Source organism: Odocoileus virginianus, chromosome 8 (genome assembly GCF_023699985.2).
Source record: "Odocoileus virginianus isolate 20LAN1187 ecotype Illinois chromosome 8, Ovbor_1.2, whole genome shotgun sequence".
NCBI classification, from domain to species: domain Eukaryota; kingdom Metazoa; phylum Chordata; class Mammalia; order Artiodactyla; family Cervidae; genus Odocoileus; species Odocoileus virginianus.
The window spans coordinates 25922873-25941254 of NC_069681.1; the positions used below are offsets into that span (position 1 = coordinate 25922873).

The 18382-nt window shown below is 47.9% G+C and overlaps 1 protein-coding gene across 2 annotated transcripts in view; it reads left to right on the forward strand.

The window, feature by feature from the left end:
• The window catches only part of COL4A1 (collagen type IV alpha 1 chain), a 132390-nt gene that overhangs the window by 66978 nt on the left and 47030 nt on the right, over positions 1 to 18382 (forward strand). For both annotated transcript variants that reach the window (XM_070471414.1, XM_070471415.1), the window contains exons 3-11: positions 12603 to 12692; positions 12775 to 12819; positions 13899 to 13943; positions 14050 to 14112; positions 14599 to 14652; positions 14796 to 14822; positions 16124 to 16207; positions 16294 to 16356; positions 17977 to 18012. In XM_070471414.1, the coding sequence (XP_070327515.1) occupies positions 12603 to 12692; positions 12775 to 12819; positions 13899 to 13943; positions 14050 to 14112; positions 14599 to 14652; positions 14796 to 14822; positions 16124 to 16207; positions 16294 to 16356; positions 17977 to 18012 (507 nt within the window). The remainder of the gene's footprint in view (positions 1 to 12602; positions 12693 to 12774; positions 12820 to 13898; positions 13944 to 14049; positions 14113 to 14598; positions 14653 to 14795; positions 14823 to 16123; positions 16208 to 16293; positions 16357 to 17976; positions 18013 to 18382) is intronic.

Genomic DNA, 18382 nt, shown 5'->3' on the forward strand with positions numbered 1-18382 from the left:
CTGTTCTGATCTTGATGAATGAAGCCTTGACGTTATTGCAGCATGTTGGGGCAAGTGTTATTAGCCATGTGATAACAGTCAGGGAACCTGGTTGGAGGGAAAGCAGATCATTTGGGGGCATCAGAATGCGTGTGTTTTCTCAGGTCCTCACGGAATAAACAGAAGAGGAGGGTCCCGGGACCTCCGTCATCTCAGCTGGATGAGCTGGTGATGTGCTGGCCTCAGAAAGACTCGGGCTGACACCGGAGAGTAAACACAGCGCCCTGGTCTTGAGAAGAATTACTATCAAACATGCTCATTAAGGAAAAACTGAAAACTCCTGTGCATAAGATAGAGGAGTTTCTTAAAATGGTCGTGTTTATCTAAATACTCAAGAAATTCTTAATTTCCTATGTTAAATTTAGCCACAAAAACAAGAATGAGATAATTCATGGGTCATGACTGGTAGCATCAAAAAAGCGATGATACTGCATTTCCATTCTCTTTTAAAATACTTCGTGGCCTTATAGGAAACACCGTGAACCTGATAGAAACGTAATGATAGATGCAAAAGGGATGGTTTAAATGGACCACAGTCAGGAGGGTTTGGTTTGTAAACTTTTGTTTAGTATTTCAGGCAATGCAGGGTCACTCTGAAAACTCCATCAAACCAAATCTGACTCTTATAAGATCCCATGGGGAAGGGAAGCAGGGGCAGGGTCCTATCTTAAGAGGGCGAAATGGATTTTCAGGGAGTCCACGTGATCGATGCTCCAGCCAGGACTGAAATCTTTTGGTTCCTAAGTCAGAGTTCTTGCCTCACCACAAGGCATCATCAGTCCACTATGAGAATGCAAAGTAGGGTTCCCCAAAGCTCTGCTCAGTCAGCCACAGCAGGGGTGCTTATTTTTGTAGCCAAGTTTGAAATGGAATTCCTACATCAGCGCCCTCTTGGTAGGTTTATATTATTTCTCTGGAACCTTTAGCATTTTGTGTTTCCTTACTCACTCATGAAAGTATTTAGTGAGCACCTACTGTGTACTATCTGTGCCAGGTTTGGGGGCCGGGGGAATGCCCCTGGGAGGGTGCCTCTAAAACCCACTTTGAATAGATAATTGCATTGAACATTTTTCTAAGAAAACATTTTTTCTTAATTGCCAATTGGCAGTTTCTCTAAAGGTTAAACCTTAAGAATACCTTGCATGCCTTTTATATTAGTAATGATAATTGTTATTGTAAGAATAGTCCTTTTGCATTTTTCATATTTACTGTTAGCACAGACTTTTAAAAAAAAAACTCCCTGACCTAGATTGTGGCATTTCCTGACTTTTATGTGCCCTAATTTTGTTCAGGATGCACGCACTTCCAGGACCTTGTCACACACCCACGTTCATTTTCAAGTTCAAGTTAATAACATCCTTAGCTATGGTAACAAGAAAACCCTCCAAGGACTATTTAGACATTGTGTACTAATTGGTATTTCTAAAATTTGCTGATAACATACAGTGCATCTCTTTAAACCTCAGGGTTGTTGGTTTGGAGGTAGTAAAAATAAAGCAGTGTCTTTTTGAGAAAAACGATGCATTTTTCCTTGTCTAAACTCGGAAAGCTCCTGACCTCCCATTGTTATATGGTTTTCAATCATTGTGTTCCTGAGTCTTTAAGTTAGGACTCAGGATTTTGATAAAAAGCGAGTGAGCACCAGCGCCGGGGACTTTTAAAACACAGAAAAGACACTTGTGCTGGTGAGCAAAGGTGCAGTTTTGCAGGCAGGTTCTCAGCCCCTCTGAGGCCTCAGAGACCCTGCTGGGGTGGCTTTATGTTACTCTGGGCACTTGAGGCAAGGCCCGCGCCTGCCAGGCCAGTTCCCGCTGTAGCTGGATCTTGCCTCCTCCTCCCTGAAGTGCGCGACATACATGACCTTCCAGCGCCACCAGCTTAGGGAACTCCCAGCTGCTCTCAGGTTCCTTTTATGTCTGTACTACTGTTCTGCTTTAAAGGACAAGTTTTAAGTTTGTACTGATTGTAAAGTAATAGGTTTAGGCAGAAACATTCCTGATTTTGATTTTCAAGAACACCCCATATCACCTTTTGGGGAAGCTATTAAAATCTGGTTGGATTTTTTTCCCCTTCCTAAATGATAAAAGAAAGACCAGAGAAGTGTCTTCAAATAAATTTTACCAGCAGCTGGATATTTAGAGATTGTTTCTTAGAGACCTCTTACTACCATATTTGTACCTGTTTTGCACAATTTAGTTGTTTCAAAAAGTACTATTTCCAGTCACTTAGAAAACTGGATTTACTACCCACCCCGTGTTATTGTTAGATTCCCCTTTTAGTATTGTTAGATTCTGGGTTTAAAAAATGGGTGCAGAAAGCAGACTGAAAAACATCCCCAATTCACGTTATTTCTAGGGTCACAGCATTTATGTTACTTAATAGCCTCCGTGTTCAGGTTACTGGTTTCATAGTTAATTTTAATCACATTTTTTATTGAAGTATAGTTGCTTTCCAGTGTTGTGTTAGTCTTTGCCGTATGGCAGAGTGAATCATCTATACATATCCACTCTTTTTTCTCATTACATTTTTTAATTCAAATTAAAATTCATTCCCTTAGTGATCTGTGTTGCAGGCTTATAAGAAATGATTTCTCTTAGCTGTACCTGCACTGATATCTTCAGTGGCCCTAGATGTTTAACATTAGTATATTAAGATCACGAATATTTAAGAGAAAAAGGCTGAACGCTTTCAGGGTCTCCTGGGGGAAATGTTGATGGGGGGAAGTGTGATCCCACAGCGCCCTCTAGTGGCAGAAAGCCAGAGCCCTTGGGGGCTTGTTCGGTCGCCAAGTCGTGTCCACCTCTTTGCGATCCCTTGAACTGCAGCACGCCAGGCTTCCCTGTCCTTCACTATTTCCCGGAGCTTGCTCAAACTCATGTGCATGGAGTTAGTGATGCCATCCAACTATCTCATCCTCTGCTGACCTCTTCTCCTCCTTCCTTCAGTCTTTCCCAGCATCAGGGTCTTTTCCAATGAGTCGGCTCTTTGAATCAGGTGGCCAAAGTATCACCAAAGTATCACTTTAGCTCCAGCATCAGTCCTTCCAGTGAATATTCAGGGCTGATTTCCTTTAGGATTGACTGATTTAATCTGCTTGCAGTCCAAGAGACTCTCGAAAGTCTTCTCCACCTAATCACAGTTTGAAAGCATCAATTTTTCGGTGCTCAGCCTTCTTTACGGTCCAACTCTCACATCCGTACATGACTACTGGAAAAACCATAGTTTTGACTCTATGGACCTTTGTTGGCGAAGTGATGTCTCTGCTTTTTGATATCTGTCTAGGTTTGTCACAGCTTTCCTTCCAGGGAGCAAGCATCTTTTAATTTCATGGCTGCAGTCACCTTCTGCAGTGATTTTGGAGCCCAAGAAAATAAAGTCTGTCACCGTTTCCACTTTTTCCCCATCTATTTGCCATGAAGTAATGGGACTGGATGCCACGATCTTAAGTTTTTTGAATGTTGAGTTTTAAGGCAGCTTTTTCACTCTCCTCTTTCACTTTCATCAAGAGACTCTTTAGTTCCTCTTCCCTTTCTGCTATTAGGATGTGTTCATCCGCATGTCTGAGGTTGTCGTTACTTCTTCCGGCAGTCTTGATTCCAGCTTGTGAGTCATCCAACCCAGAGCTTCTCATGATGTTCTCATGCCTCCTTTACTGTTTAACTTAAGATGATAGATTAGGTGTAAAAGTTGTCTTCAAATTGCTTTGTGTTTAGGAGTTCTTTGGCCACCTGATGGGAGGAGCCGAGTCATTGGAAAAGACCCTGATGCTGGGGGAGATTGAGGGCAGAGGAGAAGGGGGCAACAGAGGATGAGATGGTGGGATGGCATCATTGACTCAATGGACATGAGTGTGAGCAAACTCCGGGAAACTGTGAAGAACAGGGACGCCTGGTGTGCTGCCGTCCATGGGGTCACAAAGAGTCAGACACGACTTAGCCACTAAACAACAACTGCCACCTCAGTGAAGGGATGTTTAGCTGAGATTCCGTGGATGTGCTAGGATGCTAAGGGGTGGTGGGAGATAGGGAATGAGCAGTTTCGGCCTGGGAGGGGTTGAGAGCCTGGACTTGGGCTGAAGTCCAGAAGAGGATGGATGTGAGTGGGGGGTGATTGGACTGGGGTCCACAGGAAAACCCATGGAGACACTGAACCTTCACATTTAAATCTGAATGTGTTAGTGGAACATGAGGAAACAGTGGAAACACAACTCTGCTGTCTGATGGGAAAGTGGACGAAGCTATCGATTAAACATGAACTGGAACTGTATACACAGGATTTGATGGAATACACCCACCAGACTTTGGAAAAACATTATCAAAATATTTTTCTTTTCTTTCTAATTTGGGAAGCTGACTACTTGGGGGAATGACTTTAAATATTTATACTTAAAATATTTTAAGCAGATTACTGCTTTGGAGTAAGAATTAACAAAAGTGTTTTAGGCTGATTTTTTCAGAAAGAGCCTGAGACAAATTAATGAAGAAAATATTTGCTGTTAAAGACCCTTGCCACTGCTGACAGCTTTCATCTTTGTCCGCCATCGCTGATACTCGGCTCTAATGACGGAGAAAGGTCTGGAATTTATTTATGAGTCCTAAGAACCTTTGAAAAATTTGAAGTTTTTTTCCACCAACAATTTGTCAGTCCTCAAGTCTGCCTGTCGTTTTAGTAAGTTTTTCACTGGATCAACAAAGCTGGAAGGTTTGTTTGCTTTTAGCTGGTTTTTGGGGAAGAGTTTTAAATTGTTTATAGTAACAAGGCACTCAGGGCTCCTTCAAGTTATTCTTGGGTTGAAGAATGGTTCTTTAGAAGTGTTTTGTGAAGAACTTTTTACAATTCATTATTTTTTTCTCACCAGGTGACATGCAGAGTGGATTTTGGTAGATCATAAAGTATCTACAGTTTTATTTCTTGGCAAGTGTTGACTAATCAGTAACATGTATTGTGTGTTTCCTCTGTGATTGGTGCTCTGCTCATTTCATATTATGTATGATCTGAGCTTAGCAATTAGCTTAGCTTAGTTAGTTTAGCTTAGTTAAGTCGCTTAGTCGTGTCCGACTCTTTGCGACCCCATGGACTGTAGCCCACCAGGCTCCTCCATCCATGGGATTCTCCAGGCAAGAATACTGGAGTGTGTTGCCATTTCCTTCTCTGGGGATCTTCCCGACCCAGGGATAGAACCCAGGTCTCCCACATTTCAGGCAGACGCTTTAACCTCTGAGCCACCAGGGGAGCCCGAGCTTAGCCCTAGCAACCAACTTTCACAGCAGCATTGAAATTCCTAGAATTGTGCCAGAATTCATCATGGGTGCAAATAATGTTTCCAGATCGGGGTTTATCCAGCGGAAACCTACCCTTGAACACGGCCTCTTGGGGACACTTCTGTGCTAGTGGTGTGTCAGTGGGCAACGTGAAGCTGCTGACCCACCAGCTGGGCGTGGGTGGACCTTGTCCATTGGATGGACTCAGCTCCAGGGGCTGGGAATGTCTGCTCAAGAGCCCTGGGGCAGAGACCCCAGCGTCGGAGCCGCGGTCCACGTGTCGGCAGAGAGAGGAAGGGTTTCCCACACTTGCTGTGCCCCTAGCCAGCTCCGTCTCCTGAACCCTGTGTCTGTCCCACTTCTCATCAGTTCAGTTGAGGTCAGTCGTTCAGTCGTGTCCAACTCTTTGCGACCCGATGAACTGCAGCATGCCAGGCCTCCCTGTCCATCACCAACTCCCAGAGTTTACCCAAACTCATGTCCATCAAGTTGGAGATGCCATCCAACCATCTCACCCTCTGTTGTCCCCTTCTCCTCCTGCCCCCAATCCCTCCCGGCATCAGGGTCTTTTCCAATGAGTCAACTCTTCCCATGAGGTGGCCATATTATTGGAGTTTCAGCTTCAGCATCAGTCCTTCCAATGAACACCCAGGACTGATCTCCTTTAGGATGGACTGGTTGGATCTCCTTGCAGTCCAAGGGACTCTCAAGAGTCTTCTCCAACACCACAGTTCAAAAGCATCAATTCTTCTGCTCTCAGCTTTCTTTATAGTCCAACTCTCCCATCCGTACATGACCACTGGAAAACCCACTTTTCGTACAAACCCGATTATCTGCAGCTTCTGAAGTCTTTGAGAGCACGTCACCACTAGTCTGCTGATGGCCAAGGAGAGGAATGTCGAGGTGCGTGTGGTGAGGGGCCACGTAGGGTCTGTTTGCCTAAACCGGCCCCAAGGGTGAGAAAGGACTGAGTGGGCCCAGGAGGCTCTTGGGAGAGAGGCTAGATCTTACGGAACATGAAGGCCGTGGATGCAGGAGCCTTTTTTATACCTCACTGACTCTTCTCATCCTCTGCATGTGAAAAGATGGGGAATGCACTCATGGCCAGAAGACTCTCAGAAATGCTCCTCTCCCCACCCCTGCTCCAGCTCCTGGCGTATCCCCTCAGAGCCAGCGGAGACGACTACGCCAGGAGTCCTCCTGCTGACCATCTCGAGTGAAAGGGCACCGAACCTGGAGAGAGAAAATGACACTTGGGGGAAGAAGATAAGCAAGAGGAAGCCGTGTTCTGGGTGCAAGAGGATTTTACCCTTTCCTCATTTAATATCAGGAGAAGGAAATGGCAACCCACTCCGGTATTCTTGCCTGGAGAATCCCATGGATGGAGGAGCCTGGCGGGCTACAGTCCATAGGGTTGCAAAGAGTCTGACACGACTGAGTGACTTAGCATGCATGCAATTTAATATTAAAATGTTAAATGCTTAAAGTAGCAACAATGATAGAGCAGACGTGTGAAACAGCCTTCGGTATTATATTTAAAGCAAAGTAGCCTATTTTTATGGGCTTCCCTTGTAGCTCAGCTGGTAATGCAGGAGACCCTGGTTTGATTCCTGGGTTGGGAAGATCCTCTGAAGAAGGGAAAGGCTACCCACTGCTGTGTTCTGGCCTGGAGAATTCCATGGACTGTATATCCATGGGGTCACATAGAGTCAGAGAGCCCATTTTTCAGTCTTTCTAATTGAAGTATGGTTGATTTACAATGTGTTAATGTCTACTGTACAGCAAGGTGATTCATTTATATATATATATTGTTGAGTCGCTATATATATGTGCTTTTTGATATTTTTTTCTATTACGGTTTATCTTAAGATATTGAGTACAGTTCCCTGCACTGTCCAGTAGCACCTTGTTATGTGTCTGTCTGGTATGTAGTAGTTTGCACGTACTAACCCCAGACTCCTAATCCTTCACTTCCCCAAACGTGGTCTGCGTTAGATTGCCATATACCTTCTCTTAAGGTTCCGGGTGTGTGTCTGGCGGTGCAGAGGAGAGTCACTCTTCTCGTCTTCCCCTGGGGAAAACCAGGCCCTTTCAGGCTTCTGCTCATGTGTGTCCCCCTTCTCTTCCCCCTGCAACAGTCGCAGGATTTCTGCCGTGATGTCCAGTGTCCTGGTGTGGATGAAGCCCAGTGGGGCTTCATCCCGGAGTTTTTCCATGACCCCGTGACATCCATCCTTGCCTTCCCACCACTTTCCCAGCAGCATCGGCATTCAGGAAATGATCCTGCAGATGTCTGATCTTGCTGGGCTCCAGGAGTCAGGCTGGTGGAATTTTTGGCTCAGCCCTGAAGTCCCCCCTTGACTGTGACCCGTGGTCCAAAATCACTTCCCCAGCACTGAGCGTTTGGTGAGTGCTGGCTCCAAACGCACATACTTTCGTTCCCTCAATTATTCGCAGCCTTGCTTGGACATTGAAATCTCAAGGCCCCAAAGAGCTGACTCAGTGTCCCATCCCACCCACGGCTCTCTCCTTCTGTTTCCTCTTTGGCTGGTGGTTCCAGGCTCCATGGTGCCCGTGGGGCTTTAAATTGGGCAAGGGAGGCCAGGGACTCCGTCCTGCCTAGCAACCGTTTTACTTTCTTTTAAAGCTCTCAGGCTATGAAGATAAAGTCCTCCCTCATCGTAAGTTTATGTGATTCTGCTGGTTAGTTCGCCATCCATGCACCAACTTTCAAAGTCTGTGCCAAATGCTGAATGAATGAGAAATGCCTCTGCCTGTGAAGTGCTTAACTTCCGAGAGATGAACGCCCACTGCGGAACCTCTCAGGCAGCACCCTTTGCTGGCTGTGTTTGGCTTTCCGATGGGTGAACAAGCTCGTGCAGACGGTTCTGCCCCTCACGGTCGGTCCCTGGCCGAGAGGGGGCCCAGGGCTCGGGCAGGACTTTTCCTTGGCCGTCAGTCCATGGTGACCATCCATGAACGTATCATTTTAAAACTGAGGAGATGATTCAAAGTCCGGCTCAAAGACAGTGATCCCATGTTGGCTGTTGAAACAAGCGTAATGGGGCCTCTGAGTGTCAGATGATTGAAGACGGCTTATTCTGATATATTTCCTGTTAATTTCAGCTTTTTTTTGTTATTGATGATGATGTTTTCTATGTTATCCTTAGAACCACCACACTTTTTCAGCCTCGCCATCCTGGGGGCTTTATTAGTATTTGGAGGTTTGACTGAGATTTGAAGGGGATAATGTATTCTAGTGTTGGATTTCAATCATGAACTTTGTAGGTATTTTAGGAGGAAGGGAAATAATTGGATATTATTTTTAAAAAACTCTTCTAGTCCCATGTTTTATGGATTTAAAAAAAATCTCCTTCTGTTGTTCTCTCCTTCTGTAGATAATGTATGATACAAAACTTGTAAGTTGTTCCATGCATGAAACTGTATTTCATGCCTAATTTAGAATGGCTAATTTTGATACCAAGATCATTCTCCATGGCTGTATTCTTTCTTCTTTATAGCATGCTATTTTTTCTTCTTAAATTCTGAATTTCCTCATTTGAAGACAGAATGATAGTCACTTCCATGATTGGTGTACAAGGTTTTTAAATTAGTGTGGTGGACTGCCCTGATGTTCAGGGGTAAAGCTGTTGAAGGCCGTTGTCTCAGATCGTTCTGCGTAGGATGGTACACGCTCCTCCGTCTCGTCCTCCACTCTGAGTTCTCGCTGCCGTGGTAACCGTGACAGTGGGGCCCACATGGGCCCCCAGGTCTTCTCGGTCCCTGCCTCCAGCACATCACGGGAAGGAGATGACTGAGGGGTCCTGCCTCTTGCTCATTTCCACTGTGCACATTTTCAGCCTTGAGCCCCAGCGCACGACGGCTCACCGCTGCCGAGTCTGGCTTCGAAAGGACTGGCAGGAAGAAGCTTTGCCTCACCTGCCCAGCTCTCTGCTTTCCCTGTGGCCCTCATGGAGACTTGCTGAAAGCTTGGAGGAAGCGTTGGGTCGGCCTGCAGCGTGTGCTGTGTCCCGGCTAATTGTATAACTGTATAATCGTTCGAATTCTTATCCTGCCTGTTTGCTCTGCCCTGGTGCCCAGGATAACCTGCGGGATACTAGATTATTTGTGTCTGAACAAAAGATTAGGAAACTTAAAAAAAAAAAATGTATGTGCGAGATGGCAAGAGCCGTGTCTGCGGAGGAGTCACTTCCTCTTTAGCCACTTAACTCCAAAACTCCGGGGAGCTGGGGCTTGCTCCAGTGTTCCGGTGACATTTGGGAAAGAATGCGTTCTGCGGCGAAGGCCAGGACTTGGGAATTCAGATTTCTGAATTCTGTTCCCAGCAGCACACCGGGGTCAGCCAGTGACATGTGACACGTCAGTAAAACATCGGGTCCTAATTTCCTTATCTGTGAAATGGACATAAAAGGGGCTGACTTGCTGTGGGCGAGCTATTTAATATTTGCTGGGAACCAGCTTGCTCTAGTGACCTAGAAAAAACAGGGACCGAGGTAGAGGCTGACCTCATTTCTATTTTTGGCTTTGGTGCTGACTCAGTGAGAAACTTGCAGGAATCAGCTAATCTGGCGCCGGGCCTCCAGGCCTTCCACGATGAAAACGAGAATTATAAAATCTTATCTGAGCTGGGCCTCCTGGTGATGCTGCCAGTGTTAACTGAGTACTAAAAATATGCCACGCCGCACGTTAGGAAGCTTTTCTGCCGACGTGCCTTTGACATCTCCTTCCCATCACATGCCAGGCTATTTGAGGACGCTCCATTCAGCGTTCGTTTACTTTTTAGCCAGCTGTTTGGAGTTCAGTTCTATTTGGGGCCGAATCTTCCCGTATCTGAATCTAGGGAGGAGGTTGATCTGATGTCAGCGTGCCGTCCATCTCCAGCTCCGGGAATTTGGGCATTCGCGCCTGCTGTTGTTTTGGGTGAAGAGCGAGTGCCTTTAAGGAGCTTCACCCTTGGACATGTCTCAGCCTGAGAATGTTTTCCTTTCCCAGGGAGGCCGAGCCGGCGCTGTGTCCAGGCCTCTGCAGGGCCCGGCGTGTTTGCATCTGCTTTTCCTGGTTGGTCCCCGGATGCAGCTGCTCTAGGCGGCTGCGCCAAACTGCAGAGCTTGGCTTTCTCGCCCCCGCTTAGTCCTGTTTGATGGGATCCTCTGGAGTTAGAAATCACGGGCTTCTTCCCCATTTATTCACACACTGTTTCCAGCCTCCTGCCAATGACACCCACAATCAGTGGAGACCCAGTGGATGGAGACTTCTGTTCAGAACCACATTTCTACTTTTCAGAAAAATGCTGGGACTTCCCTGGTGGTCTAGTGGCTAAGAATCTGCCTGCCAGTGCAGGGGACGCGGGTTCGATCCCTGGCCCAGAACAGCCCGCATGCTGTGGGGCAGCCAAGCACACTGCCATGCTGAAGCCCAGGCACTCTAGAGCCCGCCCTCTGCCGCAGGAGAAGCCGCCGCAGTCAGAACCCTGGGCTGCACAACTGGGGAGCAGCCCCCGCTCGCCGCAGCTGGAGAGAGCCTGCGTGCGCAGCGGCGGAGGCTCCGTGCAGCCAGAAGTAATCATGAACATGTTTTTAAAAATGCACAGGCACATAATTCACCTGCAAGTTCTGGGACTTGTAAGTTCTGAGCAGTTTGGAAAGAAGGATGATTTTGGGAGTTTCTGTTCTGCGTTCTTTCATTTATGCAACATTGGAAATCTTCAAGTGGCTCTTGGTAATGTGCTATTTGGGGAGGGTGAACGTTTGTTTACCCCCAGGTGGCTTCCCAGGTGGCGCTAGTAGTAACGAACCCTTCTGCTCATGCAGGAGGCCTAAGAGATGCGGGTTGCATCCCTGGGTGGGAAAGATCCCCTGGAGGAGGGCATGGCAACCCACTCCAGGATTCTTGCCTGGAGAATCCCAGAGGAGCCTGGCGGACTACAGTCCATGGGGTCACAAAGAGTCAGACTCGACTGAAGTGACTCAGCATGTGCACAAATGTTTGTTCTGTATGGCTTGTCAGTTTTTTTTTTTCCCCTTTGAACTAACATAACTGTGGGGGAAGTAAGGAATCCTGTCTATAGTCTCTGACGTGCCTTCTATTTTTAAAAATTGGCTAAAGATGCTTACTCAATTTGATCATGAGGTTGCATTGAAGTCCATATGCATGCCAATCACTGTCATGTCTGACTCTTTGCGACCCCATGGACTGGAGCCCACCAGGCTCCTCTGTCTGTGAGATTTTCCAGGCAAGAATACTGGAGTGGGTTGCCTTTCCCTTCTGCAGGGGATCTTCCTGACCCAGGGATCGAACTCATGTCTCCTGCATTGGGAAATAGATTCTTTACCACTGTGCCACCTGGGTATGAAAAAGTCCATATCCTGTGAAGAAAATAGGTTTTCTTGGATTCTTGTCCCCATTTTGGGCTGTTTCCCATGGACAGTCTAAGTGTGGCTGTTTTCTGCAAATATCCTTGATCAGGCCACTGCGTTGTTGATGCCTGTACAGGAAACCACGTTCCCAGGATCCAACGGTAGAACCTCCTTTCTCCACATTCTTGTCCTGCTTATATTTCTTCCTGTTAGTTCCGTCCTGCCTGAATTACCTTCTTCCATCTCTTCATGCATTAATTTTGTTTTCATCTTTCAAGGGCCATGTCAAGGCCCAACATCCCAGTCTTTCTGAATCGCAGCCACGTGTATGCACCAAATAGAATTCATTATTAAAAAAAATAGGTTGAATTTCTTTTTTTTCCATGTGGGCAGAGACTAATTCAACCTTGATTCTACCTTTGCACAAAGCCAGTTTTTCGAGAGAGGCTCAGGGAGGCCCGTCATCAGACTGTTGATGGCACAGAGAAGTCTCAGCATCTGATGCTGAAACTCCGACCATGAGCTTTGCTTCCACAGCCCTGAAGGGAAGCCTTGATGGAGTTTCCTCTCAGAATCTAAGTGCTGTGTCTGTCAACACAGCGTCACTCATCAAAGGAGGTTATAAACAATTCAGTGAAAAAACAAAAACCCAACTCTCCGTTGTTTTATTTGCTCAGCAAGTTACTTAGCATTTGGAGTATAGTATATAGAAAGCGTTGGGCCAGGGGTCATCTGTGGCCATTCCTGCCCTCAAAGGAGCTTAAAGACAGCAGAGACGTGTCCGACGTGGGTCGCAGCCGGCAGCATCTTTTCTGACGCTCTGGCGGGCGGGATGCGGGGTGATGCTGACCGAGGCCCATTTCTGCTCTTTCCTCTGCTCCCTCCGACCCGCCCTCCATCTCACTGGCTCCCTCCTCCTCCGCAGGGAGAAAGAGGCCTCCCGGGGTTACAAGGGGTCATCGGGTTTCCAGGAATGCAAGGACCCGAGGGGCCGCAGGGGCCACCAGGACAAAAGGTGAGCTTGGCCGTCACGGGCGCGGGGGCTGGGGGGTGGGCCCGAGGTCGTCTGGTCATTGTGTTGGTTCTGTTCCTTCCAGGGTGACACCGGCGAGCCCGGACTGCCCGGCACTAAAGGGACCAGGGTGAGTTCAGGGGCCGATGGGCCGGTCACGCCTGTGGGCGGGCTCCGATTCAGCGGTGCTTCCGGGGGAGGGGGAGGGACCCCTCGCCCCGCCCGCCTCCAGACCGTCCGGGGCGTCTCTCCCGTCCCCCTGCTCTGGGCCCCTCCGTCCGCCTCTGTCCTCGGCGCGGACAGCGGTTGCCCTGGGAGCCGGGCCCCAGGGTGACGGGCCCGCATCCCCCTCCTCCAGGCCTGCCCCTCGACGGGCTCACTTCCTGTCCTTTTGACACCTGGCTTCTCCCCGCGCTCCTTCCTCAGGGGTTCCCGTGGGTGGATTTCACTGGGGGCGGGGATGACCCGTCTCCAGGTCTTCATCAGAGATGCCTTCGGTCAGCGTGGAAAGCGGGGACGTGTTCAGATCCACGCTCCGTCTTCCTTCACGCTCTGCTGTCTGCTATGCCCGCTCCTGGCATGTGCGAGCAGGGAGCTCTTTGAAAAATCTTTGAAAAATAGGAAGATGCTGTAAAATGTAAACATCTTAATTGTGTTATTGTTACTTCGTGGAAGGGGAAGTGTGCCCAGCCTTGCTGGATCCTCCTTGGGGCAGAAGAGAGCGGATGACATTGTAGCTGTCTGCAGTGGAGATCTGGGTTTCAGCTAGGAAGAGCTCTGACTTTCTTCCCTCAGGGAACTGATTTATGCCTACCCACTTCTTCCCAACTGTCTGAGATTTTGCTGTAAATTCTCTCTCTCTCTATCTGCCTGTCTATCCACCCACCCATCTCTCTGTCTGTACAACCTATCTTTCATCTCCTAGAAATTACAAAGAATGAAACGAGGGCAGAGTTATCTTGTGGGTGTGCAGCCTTGATTTTAGGAGTAATTAATCACCAAGGTTTGATGACGAAGAGCTGCTACTGAAACTCCAGGTCATCTCCAGCCCACCTGTGGGCTGGGTCCTTGGACGCCTGTCTGTCTGCTCAGGGTCGATGTTCCAAATGCCAGCAGTGAGGGTCTGACATCCTTATCCAGGAGGGTGCGGTGGGAGAAAATGGGGTTCTCCTGCACCCAATGAACACCTTTTCATTTCCATCTCTACAGGGACCCTTGGGAGTGCCTGGCTACCCTGGAAACCCGGGACTTCCTGTATGTATATGAAAGGCTTCTGGTTCCTTTATGAGATGTTTGATGAGTGTTACAGTAGCACCGATGATTTCCTAACTCGTCTACTCGTTCATTTTGTTAATTGCAGGGTATTCCTGGCCAGGATGGCCCTCCGGGTCCCCCAGGTATTCCAGGATGCAACGGGACAAAGGTAAATTTAGAGCTGGGCCCTCCCGGCGGGGGGCACGTTTGTCTAACTTTGCACGTGGGGCAGTTGGGCAGAGTGTCCTGTGAACGCAGGTTTAGTTGCCACGGTTGGGAAGTGGCTTGTGTTACATCTTTCTTTGGTAAGGAAGCAGTTTTCCCACGTGTAGTATTCAGGAAAGACCTCACTAAGCCATTCTATTTTGTAGACTTATTCTAAAGTTGCTTTCACCAGGAAATCTCACCTCTAGTCTATTACCAAAGCAAATAAGAACATGCTAGTGTTAATTCTTGTCCCTGTTAAGTGTGTTCTCAAATATATTTCTTCCAACACGAGGCAGCACCGAGCAATGCAGCTCATAGCAATTTTTAGACAATGGCTTCCAACAGCACACGTAGCGTCCCTGAAGGGCAGGACGGGGAAACTGATGGGGCCTCTGGGTGACGTCCTGTCGCCCTGGCGGCCCTCGAGAGCGACTTTCTCTGTCCCCAGGGTGAGAGAGGGCCCGTGGGGCCTCCCGGTTTGCCTGGATTTGCCGGAAATCCCGTGAGTATTGGGTTGTTTGATAAGGGTGTGATCACTCCTCTCTTCTCATTCAGTTGCCTTTCGCTTTCCTTCCCCCTGCCCATATCTTAATGTTAAGGTTCTTTTGAGGAAAACAAAACTAATGCCAACGTTTTCTTTTCTAGGGACCACCAGGGTTACCGGGAATGAAGGTACATTGTTTTATTTTATTGGATTCATTCCAGGCGTATGTGTAAAATAGATGCCACAAGAAACAAACTTTAAATCACTTTGGTTGACCGGTTGCCTGTTAACCTGTTTGCTAAACTCTGCTCCATTAAAAGAGTACTGAAGTCCTGCACACAGACTTAAATTTTAGAGTCTAAATCTTCAACCCCAGGTCCATTTCTTCATAGGAAATAAGCGGTGATGGGAAGCATAGTGTGAGGGGGAGATGTAACAGACGTGGGTCCCTGAAGCTCCTTGTCCAGAGCTCTGGGTGGTGCTGTGAGCAGGTCTCCTCAGAGAAACACAGCCAGTGGGGTGTGCGAGGGGATGCTTGTGCAATGTGTGTGCACCATATGTATACAGCACATGCATATGAGGATGGGTGGAGGGAGGGAGGGAGAATTAAAATACATGTATGATATTGTAAAATGTTTTATATATTGTGTAATACATAGTACAGTGTACATTGTCCTCTAATATTTACTTATTATTCTAATATTTAGATTACATATTAATCTAGTTCTATGTATTTTGATATATAATTGCAATATGTTGAGATAAAGTAGGTTCCTTATTTTGGGGAGGTGCGTGGCTGAGGGTCGCAAGTCCACAGTCTGAGTGGCAGGGATGCAGGCTGGAGACCCAGGGAAGAGCATGGGTCCGGTTTTGGAGGCAGTCTCCCTTCTTCCTGGGAGTCAGTCTTTCTTCCTCTTAAGGTCTCAACCCCTGGGGTGGGTGGCCCCCAGCCCCTCCTCCTCCAGCGTGGAAGGTTATCTGCTTTATTACTTTAGTCCTTCACACCTGTGGATGTAAATGTCCACCTTGTCTGAAAAGGACCTCCCCGTCGACCTTAGCCTGCTGTTTGCCCGAGTCTCTGGGCGCTGGGGCCAGGCCGCATTGACACTAAAACGCATTTCCCTGCTTTCCTGAACGTGGCCACACTGGGTCTTGTCCGGAAAGATGACCCTTCTATTGCGAGAGTGGCCGGTGGGCACAGCATTTCCACCAGCGCTGGGCCCCTGTCTAGACCCCCTCCTGCCCGGGGTCCGTTACGGGAGCACCCCACATCCTTCCATTCAGTGGTCCACACGCTCTGTCCTCATGCTGGTCATGGAGATGAGTGACCAGGGGAGCCGGCCAGTCGGTTTATCCCCAGCATGGGCGGAGGCTGAACCCCAGACCTGGGCTAGTCCCACAGCGGCGGTGTGTGCCCCCTCCTCCACGGGTGTTCAGTATCTTTCCATAAACATCAGTGTTTGTGACTCTCTTGTCTTCCATCCCCTAGGGAGATCCAGGTGAGATTCTGGGCTATATACCAGGGACCCTGCTGGTAGGCGAAAGAGGCTTTCCTGGACAGACGGGAGCACCTGTGAGTACCGGCTGAATGATTCCAAGCACCAGCTGAGTCTCCGCCTGGGTTGCGTCTTAATTCCTCTCTTTCTCGGTGATTTACAGGGCTCACCAGGTCTGCCAGGACTTCAAGGCCCCGTCGGCCCCCCGGGATTCACTGGGCCACCAGTAAGTCTGGGAGCGGGGAGTCTGTCTCTGAGGCTGTCATTCAGAGAACAGCCGTGTGGAGGTGTGGAGACTCATAAAATGGCATGAACGCTTTGGCCTGGATGGGAGGGAGCTTGGGGCAGAGGGGACATGTATATGTGCGACTGAGTCCCTTTGCTGTCCACTGGAAACTCTCACAATGTTGCTAATCGGCCGTGCTCCAAGATAAAATTAAAAGCTGGACAAGAAAACTTTACACAGTGGTGAGCCCTTTCAATTCGGATTCAAGAATGAATTTCTATTTTTTTAAAAATTTACCTATTTTTAAAATTGAAGGATAATTGCTTTACAGAATGTTGTTGCTCTCTATTTAGTGGAGTGTGGTTGACTTACAATGATGTGCTGGTTTCAGCACATCACATGCAGCAGAGAGAATCAGTTGTACATGTAGCCCCTTGTTTTTAGAGTCTTCCTACGCAGGTCATTAGAGTGCTGAGTGGAGCTCAGCGCACCGCAGTGGGCTCTTATCAGTTTCTCTTTGAGCTTCTGTCTTAAGGGGGTGTTATTGGTGTTTATGGTCCACGCGCCCCCAGAGCCGTGGGGAAAGGGTTATAAAGAGATGTCACATGTCACAGGCCGAGACACCCCCCGGGCGACACGTGAATTACTTGTGGGGCTGCGAGGATGCCGGTGCGTCCCGTGAGTGGGGGATGCAGAGACGGACAAGCAGGCTCTGCCCTGCACCTTCGCTCGTGGGAACACAGCCCCATCCAGGAACCTGCTCTCCTGGGGGCTGTGAAGAAGCTGCGCTCTGTTCGTGGTGGGGATTGGAAGCTGAGCTTCCAGGAGGCTCTGCTCTGCTCTCAGCCTCCTTCGCTGCTGCTGATTCTCGACAGGAGGGCAGCATCAGCTCCTCCTAGTCACACGGTCTGGGCGCGAGAGAGAGGTCATGGTAACGGCGCTTACTTGGGAGTGCCCCGCTCACTAGGAATGGGTGATGTGAGAACGCCATCCTCACCTGAGCCTGCCTGAGAGTCCTGGAGAGATGCTTCAGGCTTCTCTTTTAAATTGGCTCCTTCTTTAGGGGTCAGATGTGGCAATTCTTCTATCCATTCTTGCAGATGTAATGTCTTTTATGTTCTTGTAAATAAACGGACTCGATTTCGGGAGGAAAGAATGACTAGCTTTTCCTTTTTCATGATTATGAAAAGCCTTCTGAAGTTCTGTTGCAAACGCGGGAAGGTTTGGGACTTCATACAGTCTACCCGCTTGAAGAATTCACTGAGCTTTTGAAGGTCAACCACAGTTTCCAAAGGGGACCAACATGGTTTCCACATTGGACTCACTAAGTTTTGCTGGGGATTTGGTGGTGGGTTCATCCACGGTCTGATTGCTCAGTGCATGCTCAGATCTGTGGGTTCCACAGGGAGCCCTTGGGATTTTGAGAGGTTTGCATCCCTGTTAGTAATTATCTTGGACTAATTTCTGGTTGCTCCCAAAGGTTAGCAGTTCTGTAGCACAGGAAAAACACGTGACAGCTAACAAGCTGTCACATTAACCATGGCATCTGAAGATAACTTTGGTGCAAAAAAGCACGCCAGGGTTGTGAACCACATTTAATTAAAATGCTCTGTCTTCCAGGGTCCTCCAGGCCCTCCTGGCCCTCCAGGTGAAAAGGTAAAGATTGTTTTCCATTTGTCTTTCTTTGGTGTTAGTGTGAGGCTGTCGTGACATTGCTGTAACTCATTCTCTACGTCTCTGTAAAGTGTTTTGGGAAATTATAAGTTTTATATCTATCTCTACATTTAACATGTCTGTTCACCTATCCATCAATCCATCAATCTAACTTCTCTGTCAACGAATCCACTCATCTATTGATCTGTCAATTATTGATCTATTGATCTTTCCTCCTATCCATCTGTTAGTCATGGAATCTTGATCTTTTCCTTAGTTTTCTAAAGTCAGAATTTAAAAATCTTCAATTTTTAAAAATGGTTTCTATGGGGTTCTTTTCAGTAATACTTTAGAAAAGCTTTTAATAGACATT